Source organism: Hydra viridissima, unplaced genomic scaffold (genome assembly GCF_058129835.1).
Source record: "Hydra viridissima isolate aposymbiotic clone 2 unplaced genomic scaffold, HvirCarnegie_v1 scaffold_2, whole genome shotgun sequence".
Classification (NCBI taxonomy): Eukaryota; Metazoa; Cnidaria; class Hydrozoa; order Anthoathecata; family Hydridae; genus Hydra; species Hydra viridissima.
Window position 1 is genome coordinate 8,056,732 of NW_028324301.1, and position 16,894 is coordinate 8,073,625.

Here is a 16,894-nt window from a genome sequence, read left to right on the forward strand (position 1 = left end):
ACTCTAAAGTATTTAGAAACAGTCAATAAATGACCGGGGCATACACACAGAGTTGATTTTGAAGTAATAGTAGCAAGCCATCTTTATATCCAAATCTTTTGTGCTTCAATCAAAGTTAACAAAAAAAGCTACAATTTTTCTTTTTTTTATAAACAAAAATCACATAATCAGTTATTGTAAAAAAACATAATCAGTTAGTGCTGCATATATCTTTTCTCTAAAGCTTTATATTTCTCAATTTCTGCCATCTCCTGACAGGCTTCATCTAAATAAGATTTTAATTTCATAACCAAATGGAATGAAGGACCATGTGTAATTGATAAAATTTTATAGCCCTTCTCCAAGTAGATTATTCCATTTTTTGTATCATCAATTTGTATTGCCAGTTTACCTAAAATTCAAATTAAAGTATTGCTGAGAACCAAACAGTAACTACAACTGAGAGCCTAAAACTACACAAATCATTAAGTTATTGCTTGGCAGAAAAAAGCATAAATAAATATTAAATATCTAGATACAAATCTTCAAACTAACCTAGTTTAAAGTAATGCAATCCAAGAGTTGGGTGATACTCTGACAAATATGTCTTGTATGAATGTTCAAGTTTAATGCCATATTGAAAAGCTCCTTTCCAATCTCCTTGCTCTACACAACCATCCATAGCTACTTCATAGCACTGTAACAAAGCAATATTTGGTGAGCTAAGTATTTCTTCTCCACATTTTATAATTTCTGTTAATGATTTTTGCTGTTCTATTGTTGGAACAACATTTATTGAATTGTATAATGCTTGTAACTTGTCCATGCAATCACTAGCTTTTAAGAGATATTCATTGCTGGCTTCACAATTTTTTGAACATGAACATATGTTATTTTCTAAGAATAAAGTTTTAGAAATTCAAATTATGCAAAAATGTGTCTTTATAGAACAAGAGATAAAACAGAAATACAGAACAAGAGATAAAACAATATATTGACTGAAGCATGGGACTTGATATATGACATTCACTTTTGAGCAAATATATTTTTTATAAAATCATTTAAATGAAATATTATATATTTTATATATCATATTGTCTTGAAGCATTTTGCAGTATTTAAGCTAATAATTAGTTTAAATGGAAGCATTTAAACTACTGCATAAAAAAGTGCTCAAACATTTTGCGTCAGGTATTCATGCAGCATTAAAAGTTTTGATTAAGTTTTAATAATCAAAGAAATTAACATTAAATCTAAAAAAAAAAAAAATTAAAAAAACTATTTTTTGATTTAGTCTAGTTTTAAGTCTTAGTATTAAAATCCTGGGTTTTAGCTAGATAACCCCAATATATATATTTTTGAGAGTCAAAAAAGGGGTTTTAAACTTATGATAAGAATCTAACAAAATAATAAATGATCTTGTTATACTACTTTTTTGTTGAAAATTTTGATTGTAAGAATTAAAGCAAAATTTGTATTCAGCAACAATTTTTGAAAGAAATTGTTGCTGAATACAAATTTGAAATTCATTACCATTTCTTCCTTCATTATATATTTAACTGAGCAATAACAAATTTCAAAGAAAAACTTCAATAAAAAAAAAAAGTTAGAAAATCAATTTATTTTACCTGTAGTTTTGGTTAAAGATTTCATGCATAGACATTGAGGTTGTGGACACTTGACACTTTTCATAAGGGAGTCATGTTCATCCTTTCTGATACAAATTGCACATTTACAAGTAAACATATATGACTCTAAAAGCTCAAGCTGCCTCACATCAGAAGCTGCTAAAGTGCTTATATATGACAAGAGTAACTCTTCTCCTTTAGCAATAGGCTTGATTGTTCTAATAGAAATATCTCTACCATTAAAAATAGCAACACAGTTAGGATCACATGAATGATTAAAAAGTGATGCTGATGAATAAATACCAGTCCCTAAAAAAAAAAGCAACTAACTAGAAAAACCATTGACAAATATTTCACAATAACATTTTTAATCATTTAAAATTTTATCTTTGATGAATTGTTAGGCTTTATAATTAGCATGATTTTCAGAAATTTAGTTTTTATTCTCAAATATAATATTTTTAAGTATCTAACTGTAAACATTCAAAATGACACATACCTAATGAGTTAAGCTCAGCATTTGTGATGGCAAAACTGTTGCATGATGCTTTGCACATCAGGCCATAAATGTCAATATTATGAAAATCAATAGTTAAACCTTGTAGATACTCCACTAACACTGCAGCAAATGTAAAAAATGCTTCTTTCCTTGCATTAGAAGTCTTTTCCTTGTCAGCATAAAGGTCATTCAGACCATTTCCTGATGTCTTTTTTGTAATATAATAAAAATAGAATATTAACTGACTAACCAATCTACAGAAATCAGGTGGTTGTTTAGGAGCAGATTTAGTAAGACATTTACATTCATATTTGTGCATTAACCAATCATTTGCTTGACAAGCTTTGCCACAGTATGCTGTAAATTTACACTTTGAACATTTGAAAAGCCTCTCAGATTCATTGTAGCAATAGTCGCATCTTATGCCACGATATTTTCTATTAGTAAGTACACATGCTAGTGGCTCTTCCTTGAGAACTTCCACACCACGTTTAAGACTTTGACAAGCACGAACTCCTCTTCCTTTTTCTTCAGCCTCAAATACTTCATACAATTGAATTACCACCATTTTTGTGATAGTTATCTTGAAATCTTTAATGTAAAGTTTTTTATCAAATAGAAAAATAATATTCTGTAAATTTGTTTGATAAGAGAAATACTGAAGTCTTCTCATCTGGAATGTCAACAATCACAAAGAAAAAAAGTTTTTAGTTTGCATGGAATTATCCTAATTACTAAACATTTATCTTTTTTGTTTGTTTGTTTTTTTTTTAACTTTAATTAAATCATTAACAACAATTTGTTAATAAATATAATACATTATATTTGTATAGTACTTACATAAGTTGTGCAGAAAGTTTTAAAAACAGTCAATGCAAAGTATAAAATAATGACAAACTGTTTATAACACTTAACTGAATATCAAAATATACTTTTAACAATTTGTAGCAAATATTTCCAACTTGTATAAATTGCACATCTTGCAAAAACTTGTGCTTTAAAAATGACTTTAAATTTTGCAGTTAGGTTCAAACAAAAATTTAGCGCCACTAGAAGATTATTTAACTCTTAAAATAATTTTCTACTCAAATAGTATCTACATAAAAAAATTGATTTACTTCTTGTACTCTATCACAAGAACATTATATTATTGCTTTACTAAACCTATACTTTTGTCACATGGTATTAGAGAAATGGAGCATAGTTTCTTTTGATTGATTATTAGTCATTAATTTCAATTCCTGAAATAAGTTCTCAACTTTAATGCAAAGGTCATCTATATCTTTTTCAACATCATCATCATTTGAATTATAGAAAATAAAATCCCATTGATTATACTCATCTAAACCACATTCTGAAGATACATCATCAACACCTTCAACATAAGTCCATCCCCTTTGTTGGCGTGTTTGTATATCTGCAACAACTCTTAAACATATAAAGGTAAAATGCATTTTATTTGCATACTTCCTAAAATATTCGATATCAGTTTGCAGTCTTGCATCAGTTAAAATCCAAATTTTTTTTTTAGAGTTGATTGCATCTTTTTTTATCATTTTACAAAATATATAAGGATCTGCAACTCTTTGCTCATTTCCCCAAGATATCATTTCTTTGCGAACTTGTTCTTTGTAAAGAGAAGATGTTAACATTTCTTCAAAATTAAGTCCATATTTCTTAGAGAAATGCATTTTAATAGGATTAGCCACTTTAATTTGTATACAATTGTTCTCCCCTAGCTTATTATAAACTTTATCAGCAACAAAATCTTTTCCACTTTTTCTTTTACCACTTATAACTATGATGATTTTATGCAAACAAACTTCCATCATATAAACTAAAAATATATAGTAAGTATGAAACAGAAACAAATAGGCAAGTAGGTTTTTGCAGAATATATTTTATCTAGAAGATTTTATTTAAAACTTAGTATAAATTTCATTTAGACACATTAAAAACAAATTTGAAAATAATGTTTTGTTGTAATACAAGCTACTATTAGAAGAAGATGCCATAAAAAATAATGAGTTTATCTTAAAAATGTAGAAAAACACTTTTTATTAATAAGTTATATTATCACAAACAAGGTTACATACACTTTGAAAAATATGACAACTATTGTAAAAGTTTCAAGTTTGTCAACAAACTACATCATTATTACTAATATATAAATACCATTTCATTTTTGAATTTTTTCAACTCATTTTTTTTTTCTTCTTTTTTGAGCGTTTTTCATCTTCATAACAAACTAAGTATATTAGATCTGATAGAGATTGTTCTACAGCCATTTGTTCAACACGATCACTCATAGGTTTGTAAAAGGGAAGAGAAGGTAAAAGCTTAAACTTTGGGCCAAAATTAAATTCCACTGTAGAGTTTTTATATAATGAAGCTGCTGGATAATAAACCCCTTGAAATATATCTTCAAATGCTACACCCTGGTTTTTTCCGTTTTTAAAAAAGGAAATACTACTGTTACAATGTGTTACTAATTTTTTTTCAACAATTTCACTCATATCTTTTTCTTCATAATGCAAATGGTTTTTAAACTTAATCAATGCTTTATCCTTAAATGTTTTTGGTAGATTTTCAGATGTAATCATACTATTTTCAGGCAAAGATATATAAAAACCAAGGACATCCCCTTCAGTGTAACCTTCCCCATAATGTTTTCCATGACTCTGATGAAACTTAGTTCCTTTAAGACTCCTCCATGAGTAGCTGAACTTGTCATAGCCTAAAGGGGCTTGTAGATTTCCATATTGCTGGCACCAACCAAGCCTAGCAGCTGATCCTTCAGGCATGCTTGTAATAGTTATCTCAAAATACCAATCTCCTCTTGATACTCCATAGTTTGAACGTACACATGAATAACCTTTTTCTCCTGTTACACTAAGTCGATCTTCTGATATTTTTAGCTGTGGAGCTCGATCATGAAGAGCCAAACAAACATGTGGTTGTAAGGATACTCTATATATTTCTCCAGGAATTGGTTTGCCAGCAAATGAGTCTTCTTCAAAATCACGACGATCTGCATTGGGATCTGGCTCAGCAAGAATGTACCCATACCCATCTTTATTGTAAGGGTGCTCCATAGGATATCCATGAAAGGGTAATAGAGCACTAGAAGTAGAGTCACTTTTTGCTTTTTTATTGGCAGTAATACTTCTTTCAAAGTCTGCTGTTCGTCTTTTACCACGTGCAGCTTTTTTACCTTTTGTTGCTGGTTCGGTACTTTGACTGTCACTGGATACCAGTGCATCTTCATCAGCATCAAACTTATCAATAGTCATTTTATATTCATAAATTTTATATTGACAAAATTTTGTGTTATTCTCTAAATGATAAAAAATCAAATTAACAATAGCTTAAATAAAACTAATGATTTTAACTCAGAGCAAGCAAAGATATCCTTCTTTTTTTAATTATTCAAGTAAGAAAATCCCAAAATTTTTTTACCTTAATTAAAAAAATATTACTCAACTTTTCTAAATATCAAATGTGCAAAATAGAAAAATAACATTACAGAGAATTATCCATATTCACATGTCAGTTCAATAATAGTATTACATTATTTTAAATATTCATTATATTTTAAGTCTTTGTTTGAGCAAACCTAAGTTGAGAAAAAACAACTTTTCTTTTTCCAAATTGTTTAAAAATAAAAGAGAACTTAAACTAATATTTCTGGATACTTCTTCCAAAAACTCTCTCCAATAATATCTTCATGACAGATAACAATATCAGTCTTTTCCCGCATAACTCTAACTAATTCCCCATTTTTCTCTTTCAAAATTTCTTCATTAACTTTGTGCCTAACTATGATACTACCTTTTTTGAAAACTGGGGATATATCATTGTAGTTTATGTTAAACTCAGAAAACAGTAACTCATTTTTTTCTTTGGAGAGCGTTCCTTTTAGCTTTAATTCTGCATTTAAAGTACTTAATCCACCTTTATTAACCAATGACCAAAAACAAGTATTATACAAGTTGTTAATATGGCAATCGGCTTGGCGCCAACTTAAATAATCACGAATATTTTCAAGAGATGGATAAAGTACTGTTCTACCATCAAACTGAGGAGGATACAAAAGATTGTTTGTAAAAAACATTTTCCAATAAAAAACAAAGCAAGATGAAAATAGCGATACAATGTTACTCATTAATTTGCAAGGTCTTCTACTAAACTGTGTTGTATTTCTTGCAAAAACAAAACTGTATTCATCACTTTGTCCATATGAGATCACTATATCATGAAATTGTTTCATCACTTCTTTTGCACAGTAACTCATAAGTGATAACCCTCTGATGTCATTAGGTTTTTCATACATATGCTCCTCTGTAAACTTGTGAAAGGCTCTTCCATCAATCCGGACTACAATCCAACAATTTGGCAAACAAGCATCATTTTGCTCAAATTTTTTTACATATTCATATTTGCTTTTTGCCATATTAAAGTCTGTTTAAATAAAAAGTAACATTTATGTCACATTTATAAAGCAAATAAAATAAAATAAAGTCAAAAGTCTAAAATGAGGGATTTTGAAGGATTAAAAAAAAAAGGTATTAATTTAGAAAAAAATGGGCACTTTGTAATTAAGACTGTATGATAAGGCCCTTTCAGCAACATTTAAAATATTTTATAAATATTTAATTCAATCTAAAATATTTAATTCATGTAAAAGACATAATCACTTTTTAGTAAGAAATACTTTTATAGTCTTGAATTGGGATGACATTTGTTAATATTTAATCATACCTTAAAGTTTAGAAAAAAATTTACACTTATTTACTGAATTAAGACATATCACATAATATTTCACACACTTTCAATCATTAATAAATAGAGAAATGGTATAATTTTATACAAACACCCAACTCTTTGATGAAAAATTTGTTTTAAAAATAGTAAATAAAGTATTATACTGTGTAATAAAAACATGAAAGCCTCAGATTATATACAAATAAAACAGTATTACTTTGATAACTCAATCATATCCCAAAGATAATTTACAGTGTTTAATTTATTGTGATTTTTCTTTTGCAAACAGAATGGAGTGAGATTCTTCTTTCCCAATAAAATTCCCTTCAGTTCATCATCAGAACTTGTATAATCCCAACGCAAACTAAATGTACTGCTGAATAAAGCAAAAGTAGCATGATCTCGTACTGCATTTTGCTCTTTTAAAACATAAGTATTTTCTTTCTCTTTTATAGCCTTTTGATTTTCTTCAACTTTTTTTTTTTGTGTGCTTACTTCTTCTAACACTAACTTTGCTTTATGAATACTATTCTGTTTTCTGAATTTTTCTTCTCTAAGGTACTTTATTTTATTTTGAGTAGCAACTTCATTTACTTTCTTTTTTTCTAAGAAGTTATCTTCTACTGTGATATATTTGCTTTCCCAAGATCTTAAAATATCTTCTATTTTTTCGCACAAGTTTTTTTTTTCTTTTACTAATTCATCAATATTACAAATCTCAATGGGATTATCAAGAATTTCAGTCTGAAGTTCTAAAGCTTTGACCACCATGATACCTCTTTTCCTATGGAGACTGGTACTCATTTATTAAAAAAATTCTAAACAATAAACACACTGCATTATCAAAACAGATTTATTACTTACATAAGAACATTCAGTCTATAAAATTTAGACAACTAAACAGTTTTGTACTGAATCATGATACTAAGAAAATGATAAAAGAAAATGTGTACACATTTTGGGAGGTGAAAATTGATTTTTTAGTCGTATTTTTTTATTTAATTTTTTTATTAACACATAACTATAAATGATTAAAACAGTTTAAGAAAAGTTAGGATTTTAAAAACTGCATGAACAAAGCTATTGTAGTGTAAATTCTATTAACTGAACATTAGTAATAGATAACTTAAAATCGTTTTAAATTATCGAATTTACCGTATTTAAAAAATCAATAACATTTAATTTTGATACATAGCTGGCTAATGTAGGACTTAGGTAATTTACATGTAAGAGTAAAAACGCAAGTCGATACTTAATATTATTTGATTTACTTTTAATCGGACCGCTTTGGCGCTCTTGCTATATTTTCTTGTTCTGCAAAATATGCAATTTACAAAACAACAAAAAATCGGTTTTCTATTTTAGAGATCTCCAAAACAAACATTAACTTTCGATGTTTTAATATACAAAGAAAAACTTTGGGAAAATTGTTTAAAAATATTATCTAACGTATCACGCCAAATTGCAGAAATCAAATGTCTGCCGCGACGTAAAGGTTAAATTGACATGACATAGGTCAACGCTATCGTAGTAACTGCTTCTGTAATAGGTTGACCTTAACGAAGGCTTCTAGCCAGAAGTGTTGAGGTATTTTTAACAGCGTCACATAATCGCGGAGGCAATAGATTTTTTTCTCTTGCGGCAACATTTCTTTACATAGTGATTTTTTTATGACTTTACTAGCGATAATTTCTTTTATTCTTTCATTACCGTTATCAAAAGTTTAGTAAATATTTTCTCGTAGGCTTGTATATTGCATTTATAAGACAGGTCCCTTCCATCTAGGGAATGCATGAGGTCCATAAAAAAATGGTGCTAATTAACGATTTTACCATCGGCATCTAAATCCGTTGAGGAATTTTCGTACCGGAAAGTCTTGGGTACACGAAGACTCATCAACCTGCCAAATAACAAACAAAAATTAGACTAAATAGTTAATAGAGCTTAATAAAAACGCCGCCCTCACAGTACTTTCTAATGGAGATATAATAATAGGTAAACTAAACAACACAAAATTAAACTATTTAAACTATTTATACCACGAATTTAACGCCATTTCGAAAGAAATGTTAGTCAATGAAGCGACCGGGAAAAGAAATGCAAATCTTGAACTTTTGTTCAATATACTGGAGACCATTCCTCTATCAAGCAATGAGTCTGATGGGGAGTTTTCTACTGCTGAATGATTTGTGAAAAAAATTTTGATCCAAAATGAATCACGACTTACTTGATACACTTTGTTTCCCTTAAAACCTTTTATCAAAAAAAAAATCTCCAAACTTTTTGTGTTTTATTTATCTAATACTGCATTCTATGGGCCATTTTTTATGAGGTTATATGCTTTTTACCAGTAAATTTTGATTTTTTTTTATCGTTTTTAATTTAAAAATCAATGAAAGCTCAACTCTATTGTCAACCCAATATTGTTGGAAACTCAGAACGGTAGTGGATTTAATGAATTTTCTTTAGACTGATTCACTCTTTGTTTAAGTTAAAGATTGAACAACATAAAGAGGAGCAAAAGTACAATTAGATCTACATTTATTTTCTAATGCTTGTTAATCACAGAACAAAAGCTCAATTGTTTTTTGTTGTTTGAAAAATTTTGTGGGAACCAGTTTTATGTTTAAAGGTATCAAGCATTTTTTTTTTCAATTAAAATTTTTTTATCTCTTGATCGAGTTTTTGAATGTATAGAAAAAAGTGGTAAACAAAAAAGAAGCCATTCTTTCTGCTCTGAAATATAGCATAACTTTTTCAGAGCATGGAACAGTGCAAAAAGAAGATTGATCTCTTAAAGATAATTCCAAAATGGGCAAAATGGATTCTTAAAAAAAATTGTCATTTCCAATGAAAGATTAGAAGATTATGTTATTCTCAAAAGAAGATTGAAGTTCAAAGCGTGTATTCTGTAGGTCATTACTTTTTTAAGTTTTAGTTAAAAAAGTACCAAAGGACTTCTATGCCTATATTCTTGGCAGTGTTGAAAAAATGAATCGTTTGTTTATAAAAATATTCTACTAAACTTTTGTTTTTTTTTGGATAACATAGAATGTTCTATATGTTTTTCTTAAAATGTGACTGTTCAAGTTTATGCATTAAGTCCACTCAAACTTTTGTCCTAAACATTAAAGACTAATACATTTATGGCGTACTGCCGTAAGGGGAAGGGTAAAAAAAGGTGCCGGGAGGGTCAAATTTTGATTTAAGGCAATTTGATTAACAAAACCAACATAGATAATTAGATCAGGCACAATCTGCTGTGAAAATTGAAACAGAAAAAATAATAAGGTAAACTAAGACTCGCACTAAAAAAGAAAATCTCCTACTACTCTAACCCGACAAAAAAAAAGAAATTGGACAAACAGTGCGGCCATAGATCTTTCTGATTACTAAATTTTTTTTTAATTACCTAGTGCCTTTTTCAATCTCTCGGTAATAGTAAATGACTGTGAAACATAAATTTACAAACACTTTCTTGAAAAATTGCTCTGTCGCATAAATTCATTCGTGTTTTAAAAATTCGAAAGAACTCTGAAATTTTCAAACTCCAGATTTGTGTAAGTAGTCTTCGAAACTTTGACTTTAACAATCCAAATTTCGAAAGTTTAAGAAACAACTTATTAAACCATTCAATCCCTGAAACCTCTATTAAAGTTAAGCTTTAAGAAAGAGTAAGCAGGCCCGTCAAAAGCATGAGTAAGGCTCGGGCCATTTTTAAAGGCGGGTCTCTGAAGCCAAAGAACAAATGCAAAGAAGAGGTGGGGTAGTTTTCCGTTCACCACCTCTCCTTTCTAGTAATGAATTGTTTTTTGGGCTAATTTTTTTAAAAGTTTTTACTATTGTGTTCCCAGAAAGTTTATAAAAAGTTTTATTCCTAAAAAAGCTTTAAAATAAGTTTTTTTATCGTTAAATTAGTGAGCACTCACCCATGCGTGAGTCCCAGTGCAAACTCCCTCCCTACTCCACGGACCAAAATATGAGTTTTATTGGCCTTAAAACTATTATACATATGTATCTATATGTATATATATATAAAGAAAGTAGAATACGAATTCTCTTAAAACAATTAATAGTTTATCATTAAAAAATTTTCTCTGGATTATCGTTACCAGAATAATCAGCTCGTAAAATTATTTTAATTTAAAAAAATGGTTTTAAATTTACTGAAGTTAGCTGTTGAATTGCTTCTTTCTTTTTTACGTAAAAACGTGAAAAATGGAGTCCAAAACTATGTTTTGGTGCCTCTGTATTTCAAGAACCTCAAGGGCCTTTCGATCAAAGTTTTTTGTCTTCACTTTAAGAGTTTTAGTCTTCTCCCAATTTATTTATTGCAGACTGATGATTTTTGCCCTCGTTTAAACCTTTTAGATGTTGCTGAGTTTGTGTTCTAATTTGTAACTTCGTTTCGTCTACAGATTTTTTTGAGCAGTTGCACTCAATTAAGGAAGTTCCAGGTTGGCGATTATTTGGTAATTTAGATTTATTTTTACATGTTAGTAATAATCTAAAATCAGGGTTTGATTTAAAAACTACTTTACATCCAACTTTTCTAAATATTTTCCTTAACTTTGGGGACAGTGATGGTATCCACAGTAATAATACTGTATGGAGGGCATTAAGCTCGGATTAAACTTTGTTCTTTATGGACCGATTTTTTCTAAATTGGTTTGCAATACTTACCAGTTGGTTTTTGTTGTAACCATTTTTATTAATTACTTGAATTAGAAAATGTATCTAATTTTGTAAATCTGAATCACTACATATGGAGTAAGCTCTGTGTACGTAGCCTTTAAATACTGCGCTTAAAATTTTAGGGTTGTGATTTGAGTGAGATTTCATTTAAATATTTTTCCCACAATTACGATTGAAGTATTTAGGATTATTGCGAATAAAGAGAGTTGTGTCTTTAAATCATTCATATTTACAATAAGAAGTAAACATTCGTTTGTACTAATTTTTTAAAACATACTCTATTTGTCTAAAATTATTAGAATATCTATTTAAAAACGTAAAACTAAAAATCAGCAAATTTTAAACCAAATCATAAAACGTAAAAAAGCGACGCTTTCGTTTGCATAAATGGTTGAATACCTAAATAAAAGTAAAAATTTAAACAAAAATCAAAGATTAAAGAGTATCAGTGCTTCAGAAACTTGAAATCTTTTAATCTACTTGCAATTACCATAAACAGCCAAAATAAAATAAAGATTACTAAACATGGATTGATTTAATCAAAGGAAGTAATTTTAAAGTGAAAAAATTTTTTTTATCAAATAACTTTACTTTAAATGAAAAAATTTCTAATGCATCATTTCACTCATAAGCTTAAGAATATCCTCATAGATCATTTGGTAGGCATTTATTCCCCAAACAAAATCCAAATGGTTCCAAGCATCAATATTCCGATCAAATACTATTTTGGGGAGAAGAGGCCTCAGATTAGTGTTGACATCAGTTGGGTCAGCTAACCAATCATTGGAGCCCGAAAATAAAGCGACAGGAACATCAACTTTACTAACATTGTATAATGGTGCGGATTCCTGTCAAAATTTAAAGATGTAACCATTAATGAACTTTTATAAACATTTAATAAAAACTAAGTATCAGTATTTGGTTTTTCTGTTTTTAATGCATAACAATGAATAACCAACTTCTATATCAGTCTTTTAAGATAAACCAAATTTTCTGAAGTTTATTAAGATAGAACTCTTGATGTGTTTAAATCAGAAAAGTTTTTCGTGAGTTTATTTTGATACATAAAATTTGTTATCTGGAATCTTATAGGATTTTATGTTTAAATACAAATTATATTAAATTTAATTTATTTCAAATAACTTTTTAGAAGCTTGTACTTTATCCATTACCAGTTGATAATAACTGGAAAACCTAATGCTGATACCTAATAGAAATTAATAATTATAAATACCTGATTGTATCGTCTCATGTTTTCTGACTTTCCATAGTCATACATTTGAAATTTCCCACTTTTTACCATCTGAAAAGTAATTTTATATATATATATATATATATATATATATATATATATATATATATATATATATATATATAACGAAAGAAAAAATCTAGTAACGTTTGTGGTGCCCAAACCCAGATTTTGTTTATCTAATGAAAAATGGTGTATATGATATCATACTACGTTATATTAAATAATAATAAAAAGAGAGAATACCTGAGCAAAGTGAATCATATCTTTGGATGAAGTTCCAGCAGGAAGATGTGACATGTAAACTGGAATTCTTGTTTCATTTAAATTTGAAATATCATAACCAGCGATAAGAAATGCTACAGAGCTACAAACTTCCTCAGACATCTTTACAAAACCACAAACATTTTGAGCAAGAAACCGTAAGAATGCAGAAGATGGAAGGAAATCATATATTCCAAAAATTTTTATAAGCATCTAAAAATATATACAAAAACTGTATAATATATATGAAAGAAAATGAAAAACCTATGATACACTCACATACAATTTTTTAAAAATAAAATTCAGGTAAAATATTTTAGCGCAACCTCAAGTTCTGGAGAGAAAACAGAAAGAGTTTGGATAGCTCCTTTGATGTTTGCAACTGTTGCTACAGGTGCTAGAGCAATAAAAGTACGAATTTTCCCAGCAAGTTCTTTATTCTCCCCAAATGCAATAAAACCAACAGAAGTACCTATGTAAATTATTAACAGTAAATTAATCTTCAGATTGCTTTTTTATAAATGCAGGTTCATGTTTTTGATACTAAATCAAGTCAAATTTAAAAAAAGATAACAGATAAAAACTTATTGTTACTATTTCTACAGCATTTTATTACATAGAAGGTATTATCAACTTATTACAAATAAATTAATAGTAATATTTATAAGAATAACATTTGCAGATCTCTTGCAATACCCCATTTTAATTTTAAAAAATCAAGAATTGGAGATCTTTTATAACATATTGTGCACAGTACATATAAATTAAAAACAAACCTTGTGAATGACCAATATAATACAGATCTGGTTTATTGCTAATCTTTAATACATAATCTATTGATGCAGGAAGATCGTACTTGGCCATCTCATCAAAACTAAGAGATGAGGTAATTCAATTCAAATAGTTATCTTAAAATAATCAAATATTACTTTAAAAATTTAAATGGTATAAAAAATAGATAATTTTTTTTTTCTAATTATAAATAAATTTTACAATTCATTTCTTTACTTCAATATCATATATTTAACAAACCTGAAATCCCAAAATTCCTTGTCCTTAGTTGTATATTTCACATGCTTTGAGGAGTAAGTATTTCCTCTACTATTGCCAAACCAAACATCATACCTTAAAGTAAATGAAATATAAGAAAACACTTTTTCTTTACAATACAAAGAAAAATAATTGTGAAATATCTCACCCCCTTTTAAAAAATATTTGTAATACACAAAAAACACTAATGACTAACCCTGCATCTGCTAAAATAAATCCAATACTCTGTTGTGGGGGATTCATTAAGAAAGTGGCAGAAGAATCAAGGATTCCATGTTGTAAAAATACAGGTTGTCCATTGCTGGCTTGCTTTAATCCATGAGGAATTCGATGAAGTGTTAGAATGTATCCATCTTCAGTTTGTACATCGTGTGTTTCACAAGGATAACCATAATATTTTACTATTTCTACCTTAAAGTCATAAATATAAAGAATATTATAAAGATCTCCTTTATTACTAATATACAATTAGATTTGAGAAAAAAAAACTCTCTAACACACTAACACAGTCCTTACAAAATATAATACTGGATGGTAATAATAATAATTTTTCACAATAACTTAATAAAGTTATATTCTTACAAACAGATAAAATAAAACTAGAGAAAAATAAAGATTTCATGAGAAAAAATTTAAAATGACTACTTTTTTAAAAAACAACTTACAGTACTCATAAATTCCTCAGGTAACTTAGGAGCTAGTATTCTTTTTAAAGGAGTAGTTGATACCACACTTACAAGCATTAGAAGCATGCATAATTGATCTATTTTCATTTTCTTTAAGTACATTTAAAAATGTCATATATATATATATATATATATATATATATATATATATATATATATATATATATATATATATATATATATATATATATGTATGTATGTATGTATGTATGTATGTATGTATGTATGTATGTATGTATGTATGTATGTATGTACATAAAATTAAAGTTGTATATATAAAATAAAGGTTGTATATATTTATGTGTGTGGGTGTGGGCTTATGCACACACAACTTTTACGACAGAGATTATACATGAACTTTCAATAAGTTAACTTTTAAAAAGTAAAACAATGTAAATTAGAAAAAAGAAACTTATAAAATTCTATTGATCAACAAAAAAACGTGTATGTATATATATGAAAGATAGCATGCTTTTAAAACATTAACAAAACTTATACAGTTTTAGTTTTATTGAAAGGTTGAAAGCAAATTTATGCAGCTCTATTTTTACTGAAAGGCTGAAAAAGGAAAGATGGGGAAAAAGAAAAAAAAAGACAATTTAAAGTATTTCCTATTCTATCTCAATAACTTCCCAAGTGGCCGAATTCATAAATAATTTTTTTACAATTTAGGCAGGTATGTTTCAAGAACACCTTGGCCATCAACCTGGTAGCAGTTTTTATTTCTCCTGCATGAAATGTTATTTGAGCTTTGGCTTTTTTTTGTTACTGGGAGATTAAATGTAGGATTTTTTTTTTCAACCAAGTTTTAATTGTAATCTAACTATTCAGTTAGATATATTTCTTGCATGAAACCAAATTTTAAGAGAGATTATTTTAGCATTTCAATAGATTACCCGCGTAAAAGAAATCTTGAAAATCTGGAATTGTATTTTATTTTATTTACATTTAAGCTAAGTGTGAAAAATATTAAAATGGGAGATTACATGAGATTGGTTCAAAAGAGGCTATATAGACCAATGATATATTAAAAATAACTAGATGTCTAACTTCTGCGTATTTTTTTAAGCAAAAATCGGCCATTATGGGGGGCAAATTTAAAAAATCTTAACCTTCGTATTTTTTTTGTTTTGATAAATAGCGTAAAGATTTTGTCCCCCCATAATGGCCGATTTTTGCTTCTCTTTTTCTTATACCGGATTTACGGCAGTTAGACATCTAGTTATTCTTAATATATCATTGATATAGACAGCTCGTTTAAAGTTAAAGAAAAAGAATAAACTTCCGAAATGTTTTGGTAAAAATTTATTAACTGTATCGATGGACGGAAATGGAAACTCTTATTTAAAAACTTTTAATTAAAAGTTGAAATAAGTAAAATAGAATTATGAAGGACTTCTTGGATGAACAAACTAAACAGTTTTGCGAGATGGAGCTTTTGGGAAATCAGTTTTAGAGAGAGAGAGAGTTTTTGTGATTGAAGAGTTTTTGGATAAACAAGAAGTTTTATAAATGAACAAAGAAGAAAAAAAAAGAGAAATTTTTGATAAACAGAAGAAGTAAAGAACTAAACAAAAATAAGGAAAAATATTGATGAAAGAAAACGTAGCGGAAGTTTGGCCGCTTCTAATAAAGAAAAAGAAGAAGAGATATTCGTTTATAGAAAAATAATAAAATAAGATTAATTGATCAAAAACAGTATAAAACACTACAATTAAAGTATGAGAATATTATTTGTAATTTGTTAACGAAATGAATAGAAAAGTGCTGACCACTATACACATTAATAGAACATTACATGGTGAATTATTGTATAACAGGATTCAATGAGGATGGACAACATAACCTTAACCCTTTAACAATTACCCGTTGCCCTTTCCTATCCAAATAGTCCCCAGCCCCTCAACCCCAACCTCCACAATTCTTTTTAATTTAACACTAGAACCATACCTCCCTTAACCTCCTTAAAACCTCTATAACCTTTCTACCATACTACACCCATCACACTAACAGAGAACACACAAACACCATTCAACGAAACAAATATAAAATAGTATATAGAAAAAGACCGCTCTCA

At 28.3% G+C, this 16,894-nt stretch overlaps 6 protein-coding genes across 6 annotated transcripts; all 6 read right to left on the bottom strand.

Annotated features, from left to right (window-relative positions):
* Positions 1-134: 134 nt before the first annotated feature.
* LOC145192687 (histone-lysine N-methyltransferase SMYD3-like) lies at positions 135-3,069 on the bottom strand. Its single transcript, XM_080070008.2, has 4 exons — positions 2,107-3,069; positions 1,608-1,916; positions 535-876; positions 135-391 (listed from the first exon to the last, which is right to left on the bottom strand). Exons 1-4 carry the CDS (start codon positions 2,777-2,779, stop codon positions 195-197), a joined length of 1,521 nt encoding a protein of 506 aa, XP_079926134.2. The 5' UTR covers positions 2,780-3,069; the 3' UTR covers positions 135-194.
* Positions 3,070-3,281: 212 nt separating this feature from the next.
* LOC145188607 (phosphomevalonate kinase-like) lies at positions 3,282-3,938 on the bottom strand. Its single transcript, XM_080065085.2, has one exon. The coding sequence runs from the start codon at positions 3,936-3,938 to the stop codon at positions 3,282-3,284; it is 657 nt and encodes a 218-aa protein (XP_079921211.2).
* A 363-nt stretch (positions 3,939-4,301) lies between these two features.
* LOC145192655 (set1/Ash2 histone methyltransferase complex subunit ASH2-like) lies at positions 4,302-5,399 on the bottom strand. The gene has a single exon (XM_080069971.2). The coding sequence runs from the start codon at positions 5,397-5,399 to the stop codon at positions 4,302-4,304; it is 1,098 nt and encodes a 365-aa protein (XP_079926097.2).
* A 380-nt stretch (positions 5,400-5,779) lies between these two features.
* Positions 5,780-6,559, bottom strand: LOC145190684 (putative tRNA(His) guanylyltransferase). The gene has a single exon (XM_080067570.2). The coding sequence runs from the start codon at positions 6,557-6,559 to the stop codon at positions 5,780-5,782; it is 780 nt and encodes a 259-aa protein (XP_079923696.2).
* Positions 6,560-7,083: 524 nt separating this feature from the next.
* On the bottom strand, positions 7,084-7,674 carry LOC145190693 (uncharacterized). Its single transcript, XM_080067582.2, has one exon. It carries the CDS (start codon positions 7,672-7,674, stop codon positions 7,084-7,086), a length of 591 nt encoding a protein of 196 aa, XP_079923708.2.
* Positions 7,675-11,776: 4,102 nt separating this feature from the next.
* Positions 11,777-14,946, bottom strand: LOC145184905 (gastric triacylglycerol lipase-like). The gene is made up of 9 exons (XM_090080668.1): positions 14,797-14,946; positions 14,328-14,542; positions 14,114-14,206; positions 13,858-13,955; positions 13,408-13,553; positions 13,064-13,294; positions 12,800-12,868; positions 12,157-12,413; positions 11,777-11,964 (listed from the first exon to the last, which is right to left on the bottom strand). The coding sequence occupies exons 1-8, from the start codon at positions 14,917-14,919 to the stop codon at positions 12,174-12,176; spliced, it is 1,215 nt and encodes a 404-aa protein (XP_089936794.1). The 5' UTR covers positions 14,920-14,946; the 3' UTR covers positions 11,777-11,964; positions 12,157-12,173.
* Between the last annotated feature and the right edge of the window lie 1,948 nt (positions 14,947-16,894).

What these genes read in the sequence shown, in the direction of transcription:
- LOC145192687 (XM_080070008.2), bottom strand. Translation starts at nt 2,779, where the DNA reads ATGAGAAGACTTCAGTATTTCTCTTATCAAACAAATTTACAGAATATT. An exon ending in ATCTTTAACCAAAACTACAG is followed by an intron (nt 877 to 1,607) that starts GTAAAATAAATT and finishes CTTTATTCTTAG; the next exon opens with AAAATAACATATGTTCATGT. An exon ending in ATTGCATTACTTTAAACTAG is followed by an intron (nt 392 to 534) that starts GTTAGTTTGAAG and finishes TTTGAATTTTAG; the next exon opens with GTAAACTGGCAATACAAATT.
- LOC145188607 (XM_080065085.2), bottom strand. Translation starts at nt 3,938, where the DNA reads ATGATGGAAGTTTGTTTGCATAAAATCATCATAGTTATAAGTGGTAAA.
- LOC145192655 (XM_080069971.2), bottom strand. Translation starts at nt 5,399, where the DNA reads ATGACTATTGATAAGTTTGATGCTGATGAAGATGCACTGGTATCCAGT.
- LOC145190684 (XM_080067570.2), bottom strand. Translation starts at nt 6,559, where the DNA reads ATGGCAAAAAGCAAATATGAATATGTAAAAAAATTTGAGCAAAATGAT.
- LOC145190693 (XM_080067582.2), bottom strand. Translation starts at nt 7,674, where the DNA reads ATGAGTACCAGTCTCCATAGGAAAAGAGGTATCATGGTGGTCAAAGCT.
- LOC145184905 (XM_090080668.1), bottom strand. Translation starts at nt 14,919, where the DNA reads ATGTACTTAAAGAAAATGAAAATAGATCAATTATGCATGCTTCTAATG. An exon ending in CTGAGGAATTTATGAGTACT is followed by an intron (nt 14,543 to 14,796) that starts GTAAGTTGTTTT and finishes TATGACTTTAAG; the next exon opens with GTAGAAATAGTAAAATATTA. An exon ending in TTATATTGGTCATTCACAAG is followed by an intron (nt 13,554 to 13,857) that starts GTTTGTTTTTAA and finishes TAATTTACATAG; the next exon opens with GTACTTCTGTTGGTTTTATT.